At 41.1% G+C, this 25018-nt stretch overlaps 1 protein-coding gene across 4 annotated transcripts in view; it reads left to right on the top strand.

Annotated features, from left to right (window-relative positions):
- pcbp4 (poly(rC) binding protein 4) overlaps nucleotides 1–25018 on the top strand; it is a 130256-nt gene that overhangs the window by 97125 nt on the left and 8113 nt on the right. For all 4 annotated transcript variants that reach the window (XM_048254536.1, XM_048254537.1, XM_048254535.1 and 1 more), the window contains 3 exons: nucleotides 14–85; nucleotides 10409–10450; nucleotides 23322–23397. In XM_048254536.1, the coding sequence (XP_048110493.1) occupies nucleotides 14–85; nucleotides 10409–10450; nucleotides 23322–23397 (190 nt within the window). The remainder of the gene's footprint in view (nucleotides 1–13; nucleotides 86–10408; nucleotides 10451–23321; nucleotides 23398–25018) is intronic.

The following is a 25018-nucleotide window of genomic DNA, read 5'->3' as shown; positions in this document are numbered from 1 at the left end:
CTCTCCTTTCAAGGTGTTTGAAAGCTCTGAATTTGGGTCACATCCTCTTTTATCAGTCACGCAAGGGGGTCTGGATCTACAACAAGTGAGTATATAGTTAGTTATTTGAAGAAAAACATTTGTCACTGTAAGGCATCTCGCAGGCATCACTCTATTCGGTTGTTAAATCTGATGTCACGGGCCCAACAAAAAACAAACAAAAACAAAAATCTGAGAGAGTCTCTCATATCTGAAGGTGTCGGTCATATGTGGCATTGTGATTTAATCTTAAACAATGCTCATTTTCCATCCCTGTGCGGTCTTACCATTAAAGACGTCAAATTAAAATATAGGCTAGGCCTAGGCCTACTACGGGGTGTAGACCTGAACCTACCCTACACTCATGGAAGCAGCATGACTGCACTTCACCACCACACGACTAGGCTATGTGAGCAAACCGCAAACGATCGATAGCACTCGCAAGTCTGAAGAAGTCACCTTACTTTGATGTGAGTGTTTTGTCCATAGATATACATATGGTTTTGTCTCTCAGGGTTCCCACGTATCCTTAAAAAGTCTTAAGTACACCTTTCAGTTTTTAAGGCCTAAAAAAGTTAAATTGTCTGGGATGTTTTGAATTTTTGAAAGGGAGGTATTACATTTGCGTATGGGACCGCCAGCGAGTGCAAGAGAGTGAGTGAAATGTCTCCATTCGGTTTTTCGTGTATTGAAAACGCATTGTATAAGTGACTATAAGGTTACTGGAGGAAGTGTAGTGGTTGCAGAGTGAAGATGTTTGTCACGGGTGTGGTTAAAGGTGTGAAAACGGTAATATGTACAAATATGCCTGACGTTTTCGTGGTGTAGCTGAACCCTGAGAGATACGCAGGTAGCCTACGTGAGTGGTAGAATGAGCGGGAGAAAGAGTTGGTAAGCCAGTTAAGGGTGGCCATACGTTGGAATTTAATTTTTCAGCAGCTTGCTTGCCAGCCTTTCCCAGTAGGCCTACTTCGCAAAAGTTGTGAAATATAGCTGCATTTTTTTTGGTGTGGCTACTGGCTACATAAAAAAAAAAAAAAAAAAAAAAAGTGCGTTCATACAGTGGGCAGTGCTTCGACTTGGCCAGCTTCACTCGCGGTCCGCGCGTGGGATCACGCGGTATCACGCGACTTTAATTTGTATTTTTCCAGTGAGACGCTGCAACAACCCAAACAACCGGGAGATGGCTCAAGTGAGCAGGGCGTCTTGTAAAAAGAAATGGAGCCTGGAAAACCCTACACAGACTTCACTACAGACTTTAGCAGACTGGTTTAGAAATAATGTAATAGCCAGAAATATGCCTGCCCTAATAAAGAAATATTTGGTTAACTGAGTGAATCCCGTTTGCAGCCGTAGAGACGCAGGACAAATTAAACATTCTGTTTTTCTCCGAGTGCAACGATGATAGACAGACATCATTTGGACAAAATATAGAGTATTAACCTCCGTTGCTCAGCCAAATGCCTTCCTGTTACGTCCTGTTATCACGGAGTTACAGGCGATAAACGATTTTTGATGGTCACAAGTTTACTTCATTAGGGACTGTTCGTTTTTTATTTATTTAAGGAGCTACCGGAGGAGTTTTGGGAGCATTAGTCCAAAAAGACGTGACCCTCCCTCGCCAGCAATAAATTTTTCTATGACCCTCCAAAGTGATTATGAAAAAAATCACTGGTCAACTTTTTCCGGGTTTATCGCCTACTGTATTTTAACGTTTTCACATATTTGGCCATAAGCCGTTTATCATAGGCTATCACAAAACCAAACGACAAAGGCGAACACTTTAACAGGGGAATTAATTGGGCATGAATCATGCTGAACGCTATTTCGCTACCTTAGAATAATAAGGTTTTATCTGCGCTTTGAGTAGGCTAGGTAACCGGACGATTGAAACGGGGGGCGAATGAAACATTCGGTTTTCTCCGAAAGTGCAACGATGATCATTTGGACAAAACATGGAGCATATTAACCTCCGTTGCTCAGCCAAATGCCTTCCTGTTACGTCCTGGTATCACGGAGTTACAAGCGATAAACAATTTTTGATGGTCACAAGTTTACTTCATTAGCGGTTTATTTTTTTGGATTATTAAAGAATGTTTTTCATTTAAAGGTTTGACTTAGTGCTTATTCAGTAGAGCATTTAGTGCTCTCCCCAATCCCAGACGCTCACATTGCATGTTTGTTTGTAATGGATGCAACCCTGAGATAGGCTATCGTTTGACAATAAGTTGTTAACAGAACCAAGACATATAGCCCAGCAGCAATCTAGGGACTGATCGTTATTTATTGAAGGGGCCACCGGAGGAATTTTGAGTGCTTCAGTTGGAAGTTGCATGACCCTCTCTTGCCTGCTAGAAATTGTTCAATGACCCTCCGACAGAATTGTTAAAAAGACATGACCCTCCTGCCAATTGTCTTCCGCCACAGCCACACACACTTTGTGATAACATTCTTAAATCAATCTTTCCCGTGAGCTTGCATGCTACCAGTCCTTCCTTTTCAAATGTGTTGCGCCTGTTTGCACAATTTCACAAATAATCATGTGATTAATAGTATGACAAATAATCCCTGTGCACGGGGACCGAAACAATGCATGCCAACTTTTTCTGTGTTTATCACGTATTTTAACTTTCCCCACTGTCTTGCCGTTTTAATGTTTTCCTGTAGAATATCCCATATTTTAATACTCATAACAGCCCTGCCATCGGGCCTGTCTCTGTGTTGCCCTGTTGCTACCCCTTGCCCTTCCAACGAAACAGATGTCTTCAAATCATCGTTTTCCTTGCTTGAAGGCAAATTTAGTGATGTTAACCTATTTAAGTTTAACGGCGCGATTGTCGTGAGAGTAGCCTACGATTCATTGGCGCTTGCATGTTCGGCCTTATGTCTACGTGCGCACCTGAGGCTACTCAGCTGCAAGAGAAATAATTTCCCCTGTTTGTATGTTCACGGCAAGTTGGCCTACCATAACTTACCAACTCTGCACTGTAGACTGGCTATTTATATTTTTCTGTGAAATAAGCAAATGTATTTGTTCAACTTTATGAAGCAGAATTACGCATAGGGTACTTCTATGGGAACATAGGGAACATAATAAATTTAACAAAGGACAGATGAATGTTGCTAGTGACAAAATATTAACTTTCAGTGTTTTACGATGTCTTTGTCATGGGGAAGTGTTTTCCCCCATGCATTTATTCTAGGTTACTGTCAGTGACTGCCGTGAGAGAAGCGGGTTCTGTGTTTCGTTCATGTCAGCGACTGACGCGAGAGAAGCGGGGTCTGTGTTGTGTTTTGTTGCGTTAATTTATTTTCATTGGGCATACTGTGCCGTGCACAGCTCTTCAGTTCTGACAAAGCCAAAATTACTCCTTTTTGAAACAATGAGTGCAGGAAGGGGGTGTCCCAAGCAGCTTTCAGCCATAAGGCTACTTTGAGAACATTACAATTCACCCGACACTAATATTCAAAATGTTGAAAACTATTTCGACATAGCCTATAAAGCAGTTTAATTAAATGGAATGTTAGTTGTAAACAAACGAAGCTACTTGGTGAGGCTTGGCCTCACAGATCGCCATGCCTTAGATGGCAGGAAAAATCTTCAATGATAGGCCTATTAACTAACCACCCGATTCCGTTGGCTGGGGAAGGGGGCCATCAGACAATTGTGCCCAGTTAATCCGGCCCTTCCCCAAAAAAAATCACACCTTCCCACCTCTGACAGCTTAAAAGAAGTCAAGAGGACTCCTAACTTCGCAGACCTATTCACAAACCTGCGGTTTTGAAATCCTATGCAGCTACAGGAGCTTCCAATCTCGAAGCAATTTTGCATTGTGAGGCATAACTAACATGCAATAACGCCGCAACAACAACCAAAACTAGGCTAATCATTGTCAACATGTAAATTAAATGTAACATTATTGTGAATCAAATTAAAATGTTCTCTTTTGCAAACGTAGGCATAGTAACAGAATAATTTAATAATGTTACAAAGATACTACATCAATCCGTTATGTTTCATTGGGCTACTAGGCTATTTGTTTTGCCTTGATTCATTTAGGCTAGGCCTTTTTTATTCAGGGCAGTATTCACAAAGAATTTTAAGGCTAAAAGTAGCTCCTAACTGGCTAATTTAGGAGCAACTCCTAAAAATAATGGGCGGTCACTCCTAACTTTAGGACTCCTAATTTTTCACAAAAGTAATTCCCTAAGCATTTGACCTAAAAGTAGCACCTAAGTCTGGAACAGCTTAAGTCGAGAGGACTCCTAACTCACTAAGACCTATTCATAAACAGCTTTTTTGTGGCATTTTAAGTTGGTGACAGATTAATTTAATAATGTTGCAAAGGTAGGCTACTGCATCAATCCATAGGCCTATGTTTCATTAGGCTACTAAGCTATTTGTTTTGCCTTACTCTTTATTCATTTAGGCTAGGCCTTTTTATTCAGTTATTAATCATCTTCCGTCCTTCGCACTACTTGTGTAGCGCACGCATTCTCCGACCTGTCACCTGTCAGTCATCATCGGAAGAGAGGTGTTTGGAATTCCCGCGTTACAATCGTCAGCCAATCAAGGTGGTCACTTCAGTCAAGCTCATGCATGAGTAATGACGTCATCCATAGCCACGAAGACTCACTCCTAGTTTAGGAGTTGTCTGAAAGGCTTTGTGAATAAGTGCGATTTAGGAGTAGCCTACTCCTAGTAGTAAGATAAAAGCCTTTGTGAATAGCCTACGGCCCCAGTTATTCATCATCTTCCGTCCTTGTGTAGCGCGCCGCATTCTGAGACCTGTCAATCATCGTAAAGGGAGGTGTTTGGAATCATGCCCGCGTTACAATCATCAGCCAATCAAGGTGGTCACGCTTGCCCATTTACCCAAATTAATGGTCGAATATTACTGATGATCATTGTTATTTAAGAACATGCAGTGTCGCGTGAGGGTACCAAAAACATCTTGCTCGTAAAAAAAATCATCATAACGCATTATTCTGGCGGGTCTGTTATTTACTGTAGGCTGCGCAAACCACATGCCTTTATTTTGGGCAAGCCTGCATTAATTCTTTCATTCAACCTTTATTTATTCTCAGAGGGTCATTGAGGGAAGCCCTCATTTTCAATGAAGCCGAAATGACAGAAGCGAAGCAAAGCGCTCCACAAACAAGACAACATTCGAGGCCTTCTGTTGAAGAATTTTATATAAAGCCTGCGCTGACAGTAATCCTCCTGCCCCTGATAGGCCTACCACAGCTGTGGATAGTGTATGTTCAAGTAATAACACAATCCAATGTGTGTCTCAATTGTCCCCCGCTGACCACCTCACACATTTCTCTAGATTTTGCAACGAACTTACATGACACAATGCCATAAAATATGCCAGTTTTAGGACACAGAAATAATGTTTGTAATGATACCAGGTAGGCCAGGTATTGTCGAAGGTGCATGGTGAAGTGAAATTCTTACTTTGGAAAACAAACATTTGCCGATATCATCGCCGATCATCAGAATATTGCAACAGATTCTGTGTTCTGGACTGTAGGTAACTTGTTAAACCAGTGGTTCTCAAACTTTTATTTCATTCCCCACTTTGATCAAGGGGCATGACTGATGATAGTGGAGATAACGTGTTATCCCGAGGCTTTTGCAAGTCAGCATCTTCGACGGTAGTCTATTAAAAATATAAGTTTTCGATGTCCCAAACGGAGAGCCATACTTTGTTTTTAACGATCTCTATGCTACTCACAAAAATGTAGGCATGGGGACATGATGAAGTAGGTTATCCAACTGTCGTGTGTTAAATTATTGTGATTACGAGCCAGTGGTTTTCAAACATTATGCGGACTCGGACATCTAACTAAATGCAACAGGCTCATATCGTCCTCGCATTCAAGAAAATGAGGACCAGTGTTTTGTCAAATTGCAAATAGCTATTCGTTTTAACTATTTTTTTTATGATAGTAGCCTATACAAAAAGCACTTCATACTATCTTAATCTTGGAATATGGGGAGGGAAGTGGCGCGTCTGCAGTCAGCCAAATATGAATGTAATTCTGCAGCATAAAGCAGATATAATTGTTTATTGTAGGCCTACAGAAAAATAAAAATGACATGTCAAGCAGTCAATTGACTACATTGCAGTCAAGTAGGGCAAATTAATTTACGAAACCAAAACGTGGGTCATAAGCCTCTATTGCGTAGCCTGTTAAAAACGTCGCCAGATAGTATTAAATCGGCAACATTGTTTTCTGCAGAAGCCTACCCAAGGCTACAGATTAATTCTGAACAGTTATTTCTCTACTGGCTCAATTATCACACCACTGTTTTGATTTGCGTAGTTGCGTTAACCCCAACACTGACAATAATGTAGACAGCTAATTTCGATTTCGATTTTCGTGTAGTCAAGCCTTAAGCCATACCCAAGTAGCCTAAATCGAGGTAATGTTTAATTATGCATGATTTATTTTGTTATTGAATTCGTAGGCTGGGATTACTCTCGGCAACAATTATGTAAGGGACGGCAGGCAGAGCGATGTACAGTGGCAGAGCGACGCACAGTGGCTGAAAGTGGTAGTAAAGCTTCACGCAGCTTCACGCCGCGTAATGCGCGAATGAAGTGGTCATTTGAAAGCGATGCCCACTGTAATACGTGCGTGTTTGAGATGAAACCAGCAGTTTTCAGCAGGATCCGAGGAAGAGCTGTCTCTTAATTTAAAACAAGTCAATGGTTTTACAATGTTTCAGTCAAGCTTTGGTTGGTTTAGATACAACTGGTATGCAAAATCGTGGATTAATTTTATTTGTGTTGCGCATATGGGACAATAGATGCACATAGTAAATTATATAAAGTAGGCCTATTCAAATAGCTTAGTCTAACTTTGAATAAAATATTGAAGGGAATCCAGTCCAGTGCACATGTCTTTAACAAGTAGCCTAGGCTACTACAGACACAGGTGAAGAACAGTCAGCCTCAGCCAGTAAGCGCAACCAGATATGTAGCCAGCTTCAAAAGTAATCAGCCCAGACCCCAAAATTGCATTTATAGCTGTGAAGGTAATTCACACAAATTATTTTTCTTTCGCCAAAATATATGTGGTAACTTCTGTAGACATCCAAAATGGGGTGGGGGTTAAAATTAGTGGGAAAGAGGTCTTGAAAAGGTCTTAAGTCCTTAAAATTTGCACTTGGAAAATGTGCAGATACCCTGTTATCTACATAGGCGTTCACTGGGCTACATGGTTTGACAAGTACTGAAAAAGTCCTGTTTGTTGTTGAACTTGCGCTTTGTCTCCTATGTTAATTGACAAAGTCATAATGCAGCCTAGGCTACTTCAATGATTGTATGAACTGATCTGTAGCCATCCTCTGCCATTCAGAGCTCCAGAAAGTTCCCAGATATGTTGAAACACCCGTCAGCAATCTCTGGCGGAATATTCAGTGAATAGGCTACCCAACAAATTGTTCGTCTATTTATTTCCACGGTTCAATACACGAGACGACTGAACACCCAGGTGTTATTATATGTAGGCCCAGAGGCGCCTGCAGGAGTTAATGCTATGGTACGCACACCCATCACAAAAATCACACGTGGATATTTTTTTTTTCTCCGTTTCCCCAGTTTTAGCCCCGTCCATCCACATGCAATAATACAACAGCAACGTCTACAATGACCTATTCATTTGGACAACTTGATACAGCCCTATACAGGCTAAAGTTACCTTGTTTTGTTTTAGCTTACCGTGACGTCTGGCTTTAAACAATGCAGTCTAACGTTCTGACAAGCACACCAATTGCCTACCTTGTTCTTGCCCATGGAATAACTCCTTTAGCTTTGCTGACTCCATACTTTCTGTTTTCGTTGTTTAAATTTGTGATATGCATGATAAGTATCAAGTTAGTGAATTAGCTCAACATTGTGTGCTGATAACCATTTATAGATAGCCGAGTAAAAGAAAATAAAGTGTGCGTCACACCAGAAAGTTTATTGAACTTCAGGGAAAAGGGAAGTAGGGAGTGAGTGAAGGCTCCAGGGGTTACCGGGATTACAGGGGTTCCGTCCAATGTGCTGTGTCTGTGTCCCCCCCTGTGGCAGCGATGAGTCCTATGACGCCGGTGGTGGGTGGTCCGGAAGTCCTGGGGGAAACACGGACACAACAGGGCGGAACAATGAAACAAGGCAGAAGTACAGTTCAAGGGAAATCCGAAATCGTAGTTGCAAGGCAGAAGGCTGGTCAGAGTTACCGGGGTCGAAGAGTAGCCAGGAGTCATTAAGGCAGAAAGCAGGTCTGGTTCTCTGGGGCAGAAAAGTTGTCAAGATTCAGGCAGGTCCGGGGTCACAAAACAGGAGTCAGCCAGAAGCGCGAGCAAACAGGTTCCGGGTGTGAGCTTAGCAGACAATCTGACAAAAGAGGGCTGAAAGACAGGGCTTTAAATACTGGGAGAGGTTAGTGGGTAATGCAGCGCAGCTGGCAGAGTAATTAGAGCAGAGCAGAGACAGGTGGAGCTAATTAGGCTGAGTAGAGAGAGTGGTGAGCAGAGTGGAAGATAATGGAAACCAATTAAGGTGGTAACCCGGTGGAGTGAGAGGGCTCATGACATACAGTAAAGACAAAAAGATAATTTGAGCACTGCTTAGTGGTAAGATGAAATGCTTTGTGAATACGGGCTCAGGTCTCCGTGAAAAATATAATTTTGTGAGGTTGAGGGAGCAAGTGAGTAGTAGAATTATAATTTTCTCATCACAAACCAAGGCGGCGGATTCCTAAAGAAACGCAAACACCCACCCACACCATAAGTTTATATAAATTAGATGTACCAAAAAATACATTTTACCGTGAATCGAAGAGCTGAATTACATAATCATTGAAAAAAACATAGATAGTTCTAACATGAAATAAACGTTTTTCCTTCTTTTTTGAATCAACCTTCCGCGCCTCCCCTCAAATTATTTGGTGCCCCTGCAGGGGAGGCGCGCCTCACAGTTTGGGAACCTCTGGGCTAATCTGAATAATTTAAAAATAGAAAAATAGTTTCTGGGACCAGTTGGACCTGGAGAAAGAAATATTGGCACATTATTGCCTCATTCACATTCTCCATTCACTCTACACACTGCTCTCGGGATCTGAAGCTAACAATTTATTGGTTTGCATACTATTCCTAGATCCTGGATCAACTAAATATTCCTAGGTCTTGACTTATTCTCACATTTCTCTAGGCTGCCCTAGGGCCCTAGTCTGACTAAATACTAAATATACTATATAAATTAAATGTAAAAAGGGGTGATCAAGCATGAGACGCTTGTAGTGACAGGGCCTGTAGTTTTGTGTGCATGGTGAGGTGCTCAAGAGAGTGTCATGGTGAAGGTGCAAAAGTAGTCCAACAGTAGTCCTGTAGTTCTGTGTGTATGGTAAGGTGCTCAAGAGAGTGAGTGTCATGGTGAAGGTGCAAAAAGTAGTCCAACAGTAGTCCTTTAGTTATGTGTGCATGGTAAGGTGCTCAAGAGAGTGAGTGTCATGGAGAAGGTGCAAAAAGTAGTCCAACATTAGTCCAACAGTGCAATAATAAGGTCTAGAGACCAGCATAAATAATATGGACAAATAGGAGAGTAAAGTATAATGTAGACAAGGTAATATAAAAAACTATGTCAGTGCAAGAACAGATTGAGGTAATAGGGTTACAGCCATTCAGTATTGTAGCAGAAGCCATTGATCATGTGTGCTAATATAGCATGAAAAACAGTGTAGCAGGAAAACAGTAGTAAAAATATTAGGCTGTGGACATTAGTAAAACAGTAGTAAAACAGTAGTAAAGCAGTAGTGGGCAGTAAGTACTCAAATATGGAGAGGGTGGAGAGGCAGACATTTTTCTGCCCAGTGACGGGTAATTTAATTTTTTACCGAGACACTGATTTTGTAAATTCTCTGTAAGCGGTAAACAAATGTCATCCAGGACTTCAGTAATGACATTTGTTGTCATCTCTATTCATACTTTAACTACCCTATAGCAGGAGAAGAAATGTCATGCAACAGCGCATTTTTCATAAAATATCATGGCCTATAAAATGTTTTCAATATATATTTTTAGAAACAGCTTAGTTAGGCCATTGATTTCATTAAAGCATATGCTAATGATATTGATGACGAGGTGTTTACAAGGCGAAGACCTAAAACCAGTTGCTGCGCACAAGTTGACGTTTACTTGTGATTTATAATGGTCATATCTGGATGAGTGGCGTACGCACATTTGTGCGTACGTTCGTTTTCTCTGAATCACACTTACGATCATTTCAGAAATGATCTAAGATCAAATCAAGCATGGTTTCTACGCAACATTTTTATAAATGAGGTCCCTGGTTGCTTCTGTTCACTAATATGACTTGTCTTTTGTTTTTTATAGGCATACACATTACAAAACCAATATGGCATTCCACACTCAGAGGTAAGACATGCTGATGAGAAACATCCAGAATGTTTTTGACATACAGAGTACGTATTTTAATAAGTATTTCATGTGTTTCATTCAGACCCATTGCCATAGGTGTATAAAGTCAGTCTACATCCAGTCATGCAGTCTACATCCACAAACATTTGTAAAAATCTTGTTCTTAAAGGAGAACTCCGGCCATTGTTAACACAGGGCTCAGTTAATCATGTTCTTGGAATACTGGAAAAACGTGAAAAAAATCGGTGCTGTCTGACGCGAGTTAGCCGGCTAGTAAAGTGCCTACAAGCTATGCCATGGGGGCAAGAACTAAACTATGTCCTTACGTGACACCACTGTGCAACCCAATAATTGTGAAGGAACAGTATAAATCCCATGTTTGTAGCCTACTGTCACATAGCCTACCTAGAATTTGTAGCCTACATTTCTAATTTATTCTGCATTCATTTATTTATTTATCTTTTATATTTACCGGAAGCAATGGAGGGAAACAGGTAGGCTGACAGCCTAGGCTACAAACCAGTACTGTTTCTAGTATACTGTTTCTTCCCAATAACTGGGTTAAACACGCACAGTGGTATCATGTAAGGGCCCTGTTCATGTGTCATAGCACTTGTCATGACATTTTGAGTCTGTTAGGAGGCACAAAGGTACAGTTTAGTACATGCCTAAAAGTACATGCCTAAAAGCATAGCTTGTAGGCAATTTGGCTGCTTTAGTCGCTAGCCGAATAACTTGTGTAAGACAGTAGCGATTTTTTTTCCACATTTTTTCCAACCAAACTTTTTTCGTGAACATGAGCTGAGCTGAACTAATCTCCATGTTAAAATTGGCCAGAGTTCTCTGTCATAGGGAGCACAAAACAAAGACTTGGTTGGTTGAGTTTGGTGTGGAAGAACTCGACAGGGCGGCACAGACCCCTGACATCAACCCCATCAAACACTATTGGGTACTAACAAAGACTGCGAGCGAGGCCTTTTCATCAGTGTCATCAGTGGTAAAAATCCTACAGACACATCCAAAGTTTTGTGGAAAGCCTTCCCAAATTGATTGGAAGTTGTTATAAAAGTTCCTGTTCCTGACAATACTTTTGTCCATATGGTGTATCCATCTCCCTTCTTTCATTTTGGGTTGTGGTAATTGTTGTTGGGGTGAACTTTAATTTGATGCCAAGTAGAATCATTTTAACTACACAAATGCCATATGGATACAGTCATGGATTGTCATAATGGCTGTTCCACACAGTACGAAACAAACCCCCTTAATTTCCCCCATTATAAATGCCTTACTTTTGACTTTAAAACCTTTCTATAATTAGGTAAAAATGTGCATAGATTAAGGTCAATTAACTCCCATTTGTGCCAAAAACGTAATATTACGTTTTTCCTTCCCATGCATTGAGTGCCAAAAACGTAATATTACGTTTTTAGCTCTTTTTTTAATTACGAAACTAGACACTCTAACACACCTTATATGTGATTTTGGGAACTCTGTGATTAATGGAAATGAAATATATGACGATCGAAAACTCATGAAAACGTACAATCTGGACATTTTATCTGGACATTTTATCATAACTCACGCATGCACGTCAGGTCAAAACCAGGCCATTTTCGTGGGTCTATCACTAGGTGGCAGTCTCGCCAGGTCTCGCTGATCACTTCCCGGAAAGTTTACACAAGTAAGTAACAGGCAACACTTCATATTTCATGAAAGACGTTATATCTCCATTTCTAGAAAAAAACAGCGATTTTGATGAAAACTAGCCACTGTTTAGCTTGGGGTTTCTCAGGAACAGAGGCGTGTAGAAATACACGGTTTGCACCCACCGAGAGCTTAAAGTCTCACCTTTTAAATGAGCCATTGTATGTGTTCATAGCTATAACACAGAATATGCTGTGGCTGTACAAAAATCATCAACAATGGTCTAGATTGCTGGCACTCTAGGACAAAGCTCCCGAAAACAGCTTGGCATTCAATGAGTTAAAGAGAAACGCCTGAATGTACCCCTTACTTTTTCGATTTCCCCTTATTTTCCCCCATAAATGGGGGAATCCGGTGTTAAATGAGTTTTAGATATGTTCCAGTGGGTCCCAGTTAAGTTTGGACGGGTTCCTTCATGAATCACGCACCCCATTTTCTCAGCAGAAATGGCACAAACTGCAGTTGACACAAACAACCACAAGGTGTCACTTGGGAGTTCTGCCACTACTCTTTTTGATGCGACTTGACTTACTGCTTCCATGACGAGCGGGGCACGGGAACTTAAATTGATCCGCGGTAGTTTAAGCTTACACTTGACAAAACATTCTAATATGAAAATGTAGATGCAATTGTTGTAAAATGGTGCAGCTCCTTTAAGAAAGCACCGTGCGAAGGGATGGAGAGAGAGAAAGCGAGAGGCATGCCTGCTTGCTGACGTTCAAACGACAACGAAAAAGATATCAAAGCAACAAGAGGGTTGAGTCTGAATGACGCTGAGTTTTAGACACAGAGTTTTTGAAGTTAAGAATTATTTTTGTATAAAAAAATGCCATTCTTCAATCTCCTTCACTGACGCCTATGGAAAAGGCTTAACGTCCCAAAACAACGATCAATGATCATCAAATTTCTCTCTCATATTGCTCCTCATAACCATCTATAAAAAAGTGTTTTTTCTTTTCTTTTCGAGCACATCCAAATCCCAGGACATAACGCACTGGACCTTATAATAGGCTCGAGATATAATTCCAAAGGGGCAGATATGGGCCTACTGCACTTAAAACTTAAAAAGATTGAACGAAGCTTCCCGAACTTTGAAATTACCATCAGTGACTGGCATCGGGTGAACGAAGCTTTTGGGTTGAACAGGCTATTAAAACTATTTGCGCACCTCATGTCACAGGAGAGACTGGGCTCTCCCTTCTATGAATTGAAAAAGACGTTATAGGCTACCTGCAAACTGGCCTATGATTTTTTTCCTGAGTCAGGATATGCGAGTCAGTGTCATTTATTTGTCCAATGTTAGCCTACAGACCAGGGCCCACTTCCCCGATAACGAGACACGCTCTTAAGAGGGTTTTCTACGATTCATCTTCACGATCGTTTGTTTGGTTTTTCCGGACTGTTTCCCGAACATGCTTTCGTGGCGTGAACGCCGCATGCACTGCTCTTAAGATGCTCTTAAGGAGCTGTCCACGTTAATAGTTCTGAAATATCCTCTGATTTGACGGTGATGTCAGGTGACTGCACGTCACAGCTATAGGCCTACCATTTAAACTTCGGATCTACACATTAATTCACATCAATACGAAAATAGAAACACTTTGACATCTGCATGTAAGCATCCCAAGTAGGTTATATACCACACAGAGACATAAATAATTGTAATTATTTTAAGATTAGATTGTTGCACCATGCAATAATTTTTTGCGGTGCCACTTAAGAACACGTTTGAAGAGAAAGAAGTCGAGTAAGAAAGTGAGGAAATGTGTAGGCTTAGATTTTGATGCAGTAGGCCTACAGACTAAACCACATGTTCCTTTCTCTGCTTTTACCTCATAGGCCTCATACAATATATCCCTCACTTAGCAAAGATAATGGCAAACTATTCTGGCAACGTCTCGTTTCATAAGTTGATCGCTGGGCGGAGGCCATGTTCGAAAGTCGCTTCTGACACCAATGTAACAATTTGATAGCGACACACACAGTTGTCCAATCAAAAGGTTTATTAGCTGAGAACGAGAGCAATCAGACCAAGACCAAGACAAGACACAGAACACAATACACACGGGGCAGGTCAAACAGACACACACAGTACACATACAGGGGAGGACGCAGCCCCCCACACAAAAAGGATCACACACGAGGGAGAACTAAAAGGGAAACTTGTCACAATAAAGACGCTAACTTTACACTTATAACTTAGGAGATATAAAGACATAAACCCCAAATGTTCACCCCCGTATCCCAGCATGCCTTTCGCGGGAGAACGCTAACACTGTCTTTTTGCCCCTACGCTACAATAATAATAATAACAATCCTTACAAAAACAATAGGGCCTTGCACCCTTCGGTGCTCGGGCCCTAATAATAATAATAATAATAATAATAATAATAATAATGATAATAATAATAATAATAATAATAATAATAATAATAATAATAATCCTTTAAAAAACAATAGGGCTTCGCACCTCTCGGTGCGCGAGGCCGGCCGTCGGTGTTCGGGCCCTAAAAATATGCATGTTATCTTCTGGCGATAGTCATATGTGACAATGGAGTTCCCAAAATCTGACAAGTTTTGACAGTTGTCTTCAATTGCATCTACCAAAATCCGTGATACTGTAAATCCTCAAATTATGGCCGGGATTCTATTTATAGCCGGGCCTCGGATAATAGCCGGGGGCGTGGTTGATTCAGACAAATAAAGGCCGGCCGGGGTAATAATTGCCTACCTGTAGGGCTATCAGTCCATGAGCACTAGAAGACATTGTTTTGATTTAACTCAATGAAATAAAAGAACCCTTAATATTTTATGTTGTTGGTAGGTTTAAAGGAGAATTCCGGTGTGATATTGACCTAAAGTGTATTGAAACATGATACAGAGTGTGAACGTATGTCTCATAGCCCATCTCGGCTTGTCCCCTGCACTCCAAAATCTGGCGCTAGTTAGCCGATGCTACCAACAGCTTTTTCAATAGTGGTGCTTCGGCATCGGGCTAGCCATGCAAATAAATCACTGTTTTACACCCATTTACGAGGCTCAATGTATCTCCACACTTCATTGGTAGACTTCTGAGGGCCCTGACATTTAAAACGAGACATTGAGAACTTTGAAAAAGCACTGGTAGTTTACTTACAAGACGATTTATACAGACAGTATCTTCATGAAGTTTAGCATTTGCAGCCATCTTGAATTTAGTCACGATAAGTCGAGCGACAAGTAAGAATGAACAGGAATGATAAGGGATCAGATTCCAAAAATAATTCAGTGGAAATGCATGGATTCCAGTTTCTTCCAGTAGCAGCTATTGAAACTATTGAAAAAGCTGTTGGTAGCATCGGCTAACTAGCGCCAGATTTTGGAGTGCAGGGGACAAGCCGAGATGGGCTATGAGACATACGTTCACACTCGGTATCATGTTTCAATACACTTTAGGTCAATATCACACCGGAATTCTCCTTTAAATACAAGCTGATGTAGCTTATTAGACTAGGCTACTATTAAAATACACCGACGGTAGCCTTGGCTATGTGTAAAGTAAGCTATCGCATGATTTCATGCACGTAAGTGAAAAGGGCCTTGCATCTGTCAAGTTCGCACAGGGCCTCGCACCCCCTTGCAACGGCCATGCAGCTCCTAAGACAGCGAGGGAAAAAGTTAAAATACGCGATAAACCCGGGAAATCACTTTGGAGGGTCATAGAAAAAAAAATGCTGGCAAGGGAGGGTCACGTCTTTTTTGACTAACGCTCCCAAAACTCCTCCGGTAGCCCCTTAAATAAATAATGCACAGTCCCTAATTGATTAATAGCCTGTAGGCCTACACCAGCAATAGTTGAACATTGACCTGTAGCCTGCAGGACATTGACAGTAGCCCAGCCTAACAAGCAAATGTTGCAAAAGACATCAAAAGATTAATCAGAAATAAATAATGTAATTTGCATTGCTTTATTTAACAAACTGCAAGCAACAAGAGGATTGAGTTCGCTGTGAGGCCAAACCCAAGAGCAGAGCCTATCTGTTAAGGCAGTCGATAGGCTATATGGTAACGAGCTGTGTGTGCCTGGAAAGACGATAGATCAAAGATTGTTAAGGCGGAGCAAGATATTTCATCAGGAGCCACTTCCGGGAACCAGGATCGCACGAGGGGGGGTCAAAATCCCCCTTTATGCAGAGCAGAGGCAGCGACTGCTCCATTGAAGTCTATGGGCATAGCTCAGAATTTCACCACATATGCTAAGGTCTTGGTTCTATAGAGTTAGGAATGTGAATTTCGGGCACATTTTCATGATCCTCAAACCCTTCTGAACATTTCAGGTACATTTTTAGTATTTTTGAGCATTCCAGTCTGGAGAAAATCGACCTTATATCAGGTGTGCGCCCGGTTATTTATGCAGCTGCTGTTGGCGGTTTGCAACGCATTTCGTCAATACGTCATCGACACGCCTCTTTATGCAGACAGGATTCGATCCCCATTTCGCACCCATAGACATGAACTACGACGAAGTATCTTGCTCCGCCTTAACAATCTTTGGATAGATGACGGCTCTGGTCATCCAATACCCTCCCCCTACTTCCTGTAGCCTACCATTATGAATGCCTGCGGGGAGTAGCCTAAAACGACTCGTTGCCGTTTTGGGACATTAAGCTTTTTCACGTTAAGCCCCCCTCCCCCATCCCCTTCTTTCACAAGCAGTGGGGGAGCGCGGGGCACAAAGTAGCCTAACACTTTTTGGCTTTGGCTAAATATTTCTAAAATCATTTGAGTTTTACTAGTCACATGTTTTAACAAGAAACACTTGTTATTGAACTAGATAACAGACGTTGAAAATTGACTTTATTTTCCATACGGAGAAATAACATATGCAGAGTCTAACCAAGGTCAATCTTGGCAAAAAAAGCCCTCAAACCTGAAAACACATGAGGCAAAAGTGCAAAACATCACAAAACTAACTAAACTAACACGCGCATATTTTTGTATTGCAATCATTGCAGCCTACAGTTGTAACAGCGCGTTACAACTAACTCTGCTGGGTCACGTTTCTTTTAAGATAAGATGTGTTCATTTTTAGCCTACAAGACGATTATTAGTCAGTGAGTTGCACCCACAACTCAGTAATCGAAAGACAAGTTGCCTACCACCTATTTACTTTGATGCCTTCAAAAGACGTTTTGCTGTAGATCTACGTGAAAACACGTCCATACGGACTGAAAATTTGTGGAACACCGTCTCATAGTAATGTGGTTAACTGACCAATATGTCCCGATCAACCATCTGCAACTAGGAAAAAAGTCCATGTTACATTTAACCCCGAGTTACTTTGTGCCCCGCGTTCCCCTGCAGCTTTCTGAAGCGGTGTTTCTGAAGCTGTAGGCCTAACAACACATACCACCCTGACGTGAAAAAGCTTAATGTAGCTTTATGTCCCAAAACGGCAACAAGTCGTTTTACTCCCCGTATGCGCTCATTATAAAGAACGTTTAACGTGTCACAAAAACAGCTATCAATTAATCACCAAACGTCTTATAAACAAGTCTTGCCAGGAGCAACACCTTGCAAAAAATGATAACAAATAGGCCTAGGCCTTTATACGGCTCTGCTCCTGCCTAGATTCGAACTCAGAACTGCCTGAAAGTTGCAGACCTGTTCTGGAAATGCGTACAGTAACCCAGTCGACCGTCAGACAACGCTATCTGCTTCGAGTAGGCCTATTGGGTAGGACTGTAGCCTACACTGGTTGCTGTGGCACAGTCTTGAGTGACCGAATTCGTTTTCCTTTGTCATATGAATGCTGTCATTTTGTTAACATTACTGTTAAGGAGATGCTGTAGGCAAAGGCTATTTCAACCTCGTTAGTGTAGTAAAAGGCTGCTAAAAACACAGAGAAACAAACTGAAAACTCGGTCAATCACAGCCCTTGCTCGGCCAATCACAGCCTCTTGCTGTCCGGTTCGACCGCAGAACGCCACAGCGGACTATGCTGCCCCCAAGCGGCTGCAGTTGTACTTACATTTCACCCAGCTGCGTGAATCAACTTGATCGTGAATGAAGTGTCAATTTTTAACTGGGACCGACTGTAAGTATGACCATAAGCTAGAGTCATGGACGAGGGGTGACCCTATCCAGACCCGAAGCATTACGAACTTAGCCGGTTTTTACCGATTCTTCTATAGCACTATTAGTGCTAGTAACTGGGCATGTGTCATACGGCACATAAATTGCTTCTTTTAACCCATCTACAAGGCAAGAGCTCCACACTTCGTCGACAGTGTAATTAGGTTCTTAACATTTAAAACGAGGCATTGGCAACATTGTATGTGTGCTGAAAGTTTATTTAGAAGACAGTTTATACACACCGTACTTGGAGTAACTTTCCGGGCGACGCCATTTTGAATTTAGGACTCGATAAGTCTATCGACAAACGTGAATTTCGTGTTGTTGACGAAATGAGGACTGTGCACGTGAGCATAAAAAAAAAATCTACTATTACCCCCTTTTTGAATGCTCACGCGTAAAGTTCTCCTTCCGTTTTTTTTTTTATCCTATAATTATTCCGAAGGAGTTCAGTGTCCATCAGTCCTAACATTTAGAAACATGAAAAGTCCAAGCATGAATTGGGTCAGTGGGGATTTTGGGAGAGACTGGAGGGGCCTTATGTCTTGGGGCAAAGATCTACAGCGAATGAGGGTCAGCGACTATCCCTAATGATGAATGTCAGTGTAGGACACTAAAGCGCATAAAACTAAGAAATAATCATATTAATTAAGTACAATGATAATAGTAATGAGATGTACATTAATGACCTCATGTCAGAATGGCAGGACGAAAAAAAGTAAAGTACCACCACTCTGACAATAGAAACAGAAATTGTCGGAGTGGTGGGACGTTGGAAAACAATGGATGGCGGTCCCCGACAAAGTGTGGAGGTCTTGTTAGACTTGTAGATGGGTTAAAAGAAGTGATTTATGTGCAGTATGAGACATGCCCGGTTGCTAGCGTTAATAGTGCTATGGAAAAATCGGTAAAAACTGGCTAAGTTCGGAATGCTTCGGGTCATACAGGATTTCCCCTTTAACTCATTGAATGCCAAGCTGTTTTCGGAAGCTTTGTCCTAGAGTGCCAGCAATCTAGACCATTGTTGATGATTTTTGTACAGCCACAGCATATTCTGTGTTATAGCTATGAACACATACAATGGCTGGTTTAAAATTTGAGACTTTAAGCTCTCAGTGGGTGCAAACCGTGTATTTCTACACGCCTCTGTTCCTGAGAAATCCCAAGCTAAACAGTGGCTAGTTTTCATCAAAATCGCTGTTTTTTTCTAGAAATGGAGATATAACGTCTTTAATGAAATATTAAGTGTTGCCTATAAATTTTCCGGGAAGTGATCAGCGAGACCTGGCGAGACTGCCACCTAGTGATAGACCCACGAAAATGGCCTGGTTTTGAGATGACGTGCATGCGTCACTTATTCGACCCAAAGCGGCAACTGAGTTATGATAAAATGTCCAGATTGTGCGTTTTCATGAGTTTTCGATCGTCATATATTTCATTTCCATTCATCACAGAATTCCCAAAATCACATATAAGGTGTGTTAGAGTGTCTAGTTTCGTAATTAAAAAAAAAGCTAAAAACGTACTATTACGTTTTTGGCACTCAACACATGGGATGGAAAAACGTAATATTAAGTTTTTGGCACTCAATGAGTTAAAGCGTAACTCTTGCCAAAATGCAATCTAGGTCTTTTTGTAAATGTACCCGAGTCAAACTTTCGTCACTTTTAAGCTTGACCATATTGTCGTTTTCGGGTCAAATAACCTTTTGAATGGGAGAGCTAGGGGCACTAATATTTTGAGGCATGATCGCATCAAATTTGCTATTTTAACACTAATAAGGCTCGACACAACATGAAACATTGATCGAAGTATCAACAGGGTCTCTACACATGAACTTTAGCATTGAGAACATTGTTTGTGTACACAGAGTTTACTAAAAAAAAAGGTTTTGGACAACTCACTTCTTGACTGGCAAGATGGTGGTGAGCGGAAAAACCAAGTGAGAAAACCTTTCTTTTAGTAACCTCTGTGTCGAGCCTTCTTAGTGTTTTAAAAATAGTAGTTTTGATGAGATCATGCAACAAAATAGTAGTGCCCCTAGCAATCACATTCAAAAGGCCATTTGACCCGAAAACCACAATAAAATCAATCTTAAAAGTGGCACTTCCGACGTAATTATGCTTTTAAACTAAAGTTTGACTCGGGTACATTCACAAAAAGACCCTAGGTTGCATTTTGGCGAGAGTTGCGCTTTAATCAAGGAATCCCTGAATTAACACCTTTATTTAGACTGTCCTTAATTAAACCCTTAATCACAACAAATAAAGGGAACCCCTGACTTTGTTTTACAAATTAAGGGGTGTCAAACTCACACCTTAAAATGGCATTTTAACTCATTGGCTGCCAAAGACGTCTACAGACGTCAATTTAAATACAATCGTTGACTGCCAAAGACATCTATAGAAGTAAATTACGTTTTTCAACGGGGCGGGCTGGGAAACGATCTGGCGGAGCTTGTCTCTAAAAATCAGGCTTGTAAATACAGAATTTGCTAGCGAACTGACCCGCTCAATGGCCGCAGTGTCACGCTGGATGGGAGATGAGTAAAGACCATAGACAGTAGAAGAAGACTGAAGCTGCTGAAGCCCTATGGCGAGTCCCTTTACACACACCTGTACAGTAAATGGCAGTATGCACACAGAATGCTGTAATCTGCCAATAAAATGAAGAATGGCTGAAGCCAGAGTGATAGAGAAAACAGCTAATCAAGCTATATGATGTCTATGGCTGAAGCCTATTAGAAGAAAGAGAACATGGCGCTGGCGAGACGTAAGAAAAGTTCAAAGAAAAAAGTTAATGAACTGCAGGCACACTCGAACAGAGTATGTGTCGCACACACGCACACACACACACACACTCACACGAGTAATGTCGCAATTGTTGCAAACAAGCGAGACCAGGGAGAGGCGAAATGTAAAGCCAAAAACCCGGGCCAAGCGGAGAGAGTTGTTGTCAATTTCAATTTCAAATTCAATTTTTTAGTGCTTATAGCGCCAAAACATTACACATGTATCATGGCGCTTTACAGTATGTAGGCAATCAGAGAAAAAGAAAAGAGGGAGAAAAGAAAAGGAAGAAAGAAAGAAGGCCCATGGGTAACAAGGGGCGAGGAAAAACTCCCTAGAATTGGAGATACATATAGGAAGAAACCTCGAGCAGATCCACGACCCAAGGGCCATCTGCCTAGGGTCAATACGGACAGTAAGGTCTGTAAACAATGACAAATGCATATGACAGTCAGATGTGGAGATTAGGACATGGTGTTTAAAGCACCTGAGGTGAAAGTTACAAGAGGTGGGATGATAACGGATCCGGTATGATAAAGCATTAATCATGATTTAGTGAGAGAAAGTTCAATAGTCCGGCGTCGGAATTGTCCAGGAAAGAAAGTTGTCAGGGGGCAAGTGGTGGGTCAGCAGACAGGCCAGAATCCAGGCAGAGTTGTCATAGGCAGGTGATGGGGCTTTACGGGCCAGGAATCCATGTAGGGGGACAGTAATACAGCAGTCAAGGATGGGACTTCAGGTGGGATGGGTAAGAGGAGGGCCAGGCACACGGATGGTTGATGACTGGTGATGATATACCTCACAAGTGAGGTACAGTAAGGGGGAAGAAAGAGAAATGTAGAATGGGTTAGTATTACTTGAAATCAATGTGGTTAATGTCAAGAAGTGATCAGTATCATAGTGAGAATGGGCAAGAGAGGGAGAGTTGAGAGAAAGAGAGAAGGGGAGAGAGGAGAGGGGAGGGGGGGGTTGTACGGCGTGGCACATGAGAAGTCCATGACAGCACTATGCTATAGCAGCATAACTAAGGCATGGTGAGGGGTAGTCGACACCAGCGCAGGTATGGTCAGTGACCACCATCGCACGCGCGACGGAGTGCCAGTCACACAAGGACTCAGCAGGGTGGTCCATTCCAAAATCCCCGAGATGGTTGAAGTTCCACACCGCACCATACCTAACTATGGGAGGCAGTAAAGAGGCAGTTAAGTCTAGACTTAAAAATAGGGAGGGTGTCTGCTAATCGAATTGAGGAAGGGAGATTATTCCAGAGGAGGGGTGCGCGATAGCTGAAAGCTCTGCTACCTACTGTAGTTTCTGAGATTCTTGGAATTACAAGAAGGCCAGTATTCTGTGATCGTAGCAGTCTGGGCGGGTTATATGGGACTAGGAGATCTTTAATATATTCTGGTGCCTGGCCATTAATGGCTTTGTATGTTAGAAGTAATATTTTGAAGTCAATGCGACTTTTAACAGGCAGCCAATGTAGAGATGCCAGGGTAGGGGAAATATGTTCATATTTTTTAGTTCTAGTGAGTGTGCGAGCAGCTGCATTTTGTATAAGCTGTAAGCTCTTTAGACAGGTGTTATTGCAGCCAGCATATAGAGCATTGCAATAATCAATCCTTGAGGTTACAAAAGCATGGATTAATTTCTCAGCGTCTGGTAAGGATAAGGACTTCCTTATCTTTGAAATGTTCCTTAAGTGATAGAATGAAGTTTTGGTAATCTGTTTTATGTGATTACTTAGTGATAGGTCTTGGTCAATTGTAACTCCTAGATTTTTAACACTTGTGGATGAGGATAGTCGAAGATCAGTAAATGTAGCCTGTTGTGAGGTGTTTTTGATGAAACCAACTTATGTTCTACTGCCAATTACTAAAGAACGGAAAAAGGTAGAAACAAACATTTTTTCCCTGATGAAAGAAGAGTCTACTCTTTATTTTGGTAGTTTCGGTGTTTAAATAGTCATATAACTCACTGTTCTGTGGGTCTTGGAAAATCAGTCAAAATGCTGTAAAATGCTTGACAGTAGGGGCTCTCTGCACTGAAAATGACTGGTAGCCAATGGGTTAAGATACAATTAAGGGCCTGTTTTACAAATTAAGGACCACTTCATAAAAATGAAGTGGTTTTGGTATGTTTTTAGGGGTCATTTTTACAAGGTAAAAAAAGGTAAAACAAGGTATCACGTTTCGAAATGATTTCCAGTGATAACATTTAACTTTATGATATTGACTTAATCGGCTATTCTGTTTCCATAGGTGGCTAAACTGCACCAGTTGTCCATTCAACAGGGTATTACCTCCATGGGCCAGCCTGTCCCTCCAATTCTGCCTGGTAGATTTAATACATACACCATTCCTCTTACATGGATTTAAACTTAGAACCAGTACTTTTTTAAAGCAATGGGACTTCACTTAAATTGGCTAATGTAAAGTACAATGGACCAAACATGGACCAAAAATCTTGGGACAGAATCATTCCTAGTGCTGTTTAAATTATTTATTCATAGTAGTTTGCTTACAGTGTTCATTTTGGGTCTGTTTATACATGTTAACCAATGGAAAATGTAAAACTACAGTCATTAGGAAAACTAAAAAAAAGTTAGCCCATTTAACCATTAGGCGAACCTGTGTCATGGTCATGACGGGGAAAAAGAAAGGCATTTTCTATGAATGACAAATAAAGAGATTGGTTCCAGAACGCTATATCTCCATTTTTGAAAACATTATTATTACACGGTTCTTCAGAGTGCTGCAGAAAGTTCCATTCACATGAATGGGCCTTCCCAACGTTCGGTGGTCTGTTAAATCTATATAATCACCGGCAAAGTATATAATCACCGCTATCAATGGCAACAGGTTTTGTGCTTCTAATTAACGTCTTTCATATCACTCCGCAAGAAGTCTGTTTGCTTATTGCAATGGAATTTCATTGAAAGTGAAAGTCAGCTATTAAGATGTTGCCACGCAAAACCTGAAACTGCCAAGTTCTATCTGTGTGGTGAACTATTTGTTTTGTCAGCGGAAGCCACAAAACGGTAGCAAAATCATTTTTAAAGACCCAAAGTTTCTTTTCTCATTTTGGCAAGTAGCCGGGATAATGACATTGTCCGCCGGTATTATTGGATAAGCGGAATAATGTATTGATAATGATAATGTATTGTCCGCCGGTAATTATCAGAAAATAAGTCCCGACAGGGAGAACAGAACTGAAAGGACTTATTTTCTGATAATTACCGGCGGACAATACATTATCCCTTACATAAGTCATGGTGTTTTATTGTGTATTTTAGGTAATATCGGTAAAATTGCAGTTGTGTTATTTTGATGGAGTGAAGATAAATCAAATAACAATAACCCAATTACAGTTCCACTGAAATTACTTGGAAAACAACATTTAAAAAAAAAAAATTATGAAAATAATATAGCAGGATATAGCATTTTGGAACCAAACCCTTCAAATAGAGACTGTAGACTGTAAACTGCTTAAAACCAGTCACAGAGATGCAGTAGTGAAAGTTGGTTTTCCTTAGACTAGCCGGTTACACTTTACTTGAAGGTATCTGCATAAGTGTGACATGACACTGTCATGAACGTGTCATAAACATTATAAACAAGTCATAAACGTTTATGACATAACGCTTCTGTCGTTAAGTGTCATTCGGTTTTTGTCATGACAATTTAGGGTTAGGGGTTAGGGTTCATGTGTCATGACAGCCTTCAAGTAAAGTGTTACCGACTAGCCTACTTTGTGCAAAAGTCTGGCCTCTGAAAGTAAAAGTCCTACCACATATTGGTTAATACATTTGATTTCACTAATTAGTTATACTTGGCTGAGGAGTTGTGCCAATTAGAATCACATGGTTTAGTGAATGGTTTGACCAAATAATATTATGTGGCAGGATTTTTACTTTCTGAAGCCGGACTTTTATAACCTGACTCTCGCCAGATGAATT

The sequence above is a fragment of the Alosa alosa genome, chromosome 10 (assembly GCF_017589495.1).
Source record: "Alosa alosa isolate M-15738 ecotype Scorff River chromosome 10, AALO_Geno_1.1, whole genome shotgun sequence".
Taxonomy (NCBI): Eukaryota; Metazoa; Chordata; class Actinopteri; order Clupeiformes; family Clupeidae; genus Alosa; species Alosa alosa.
This window is presented reverse-complemented; position numbering and strand designations above follow the sequence as displayed.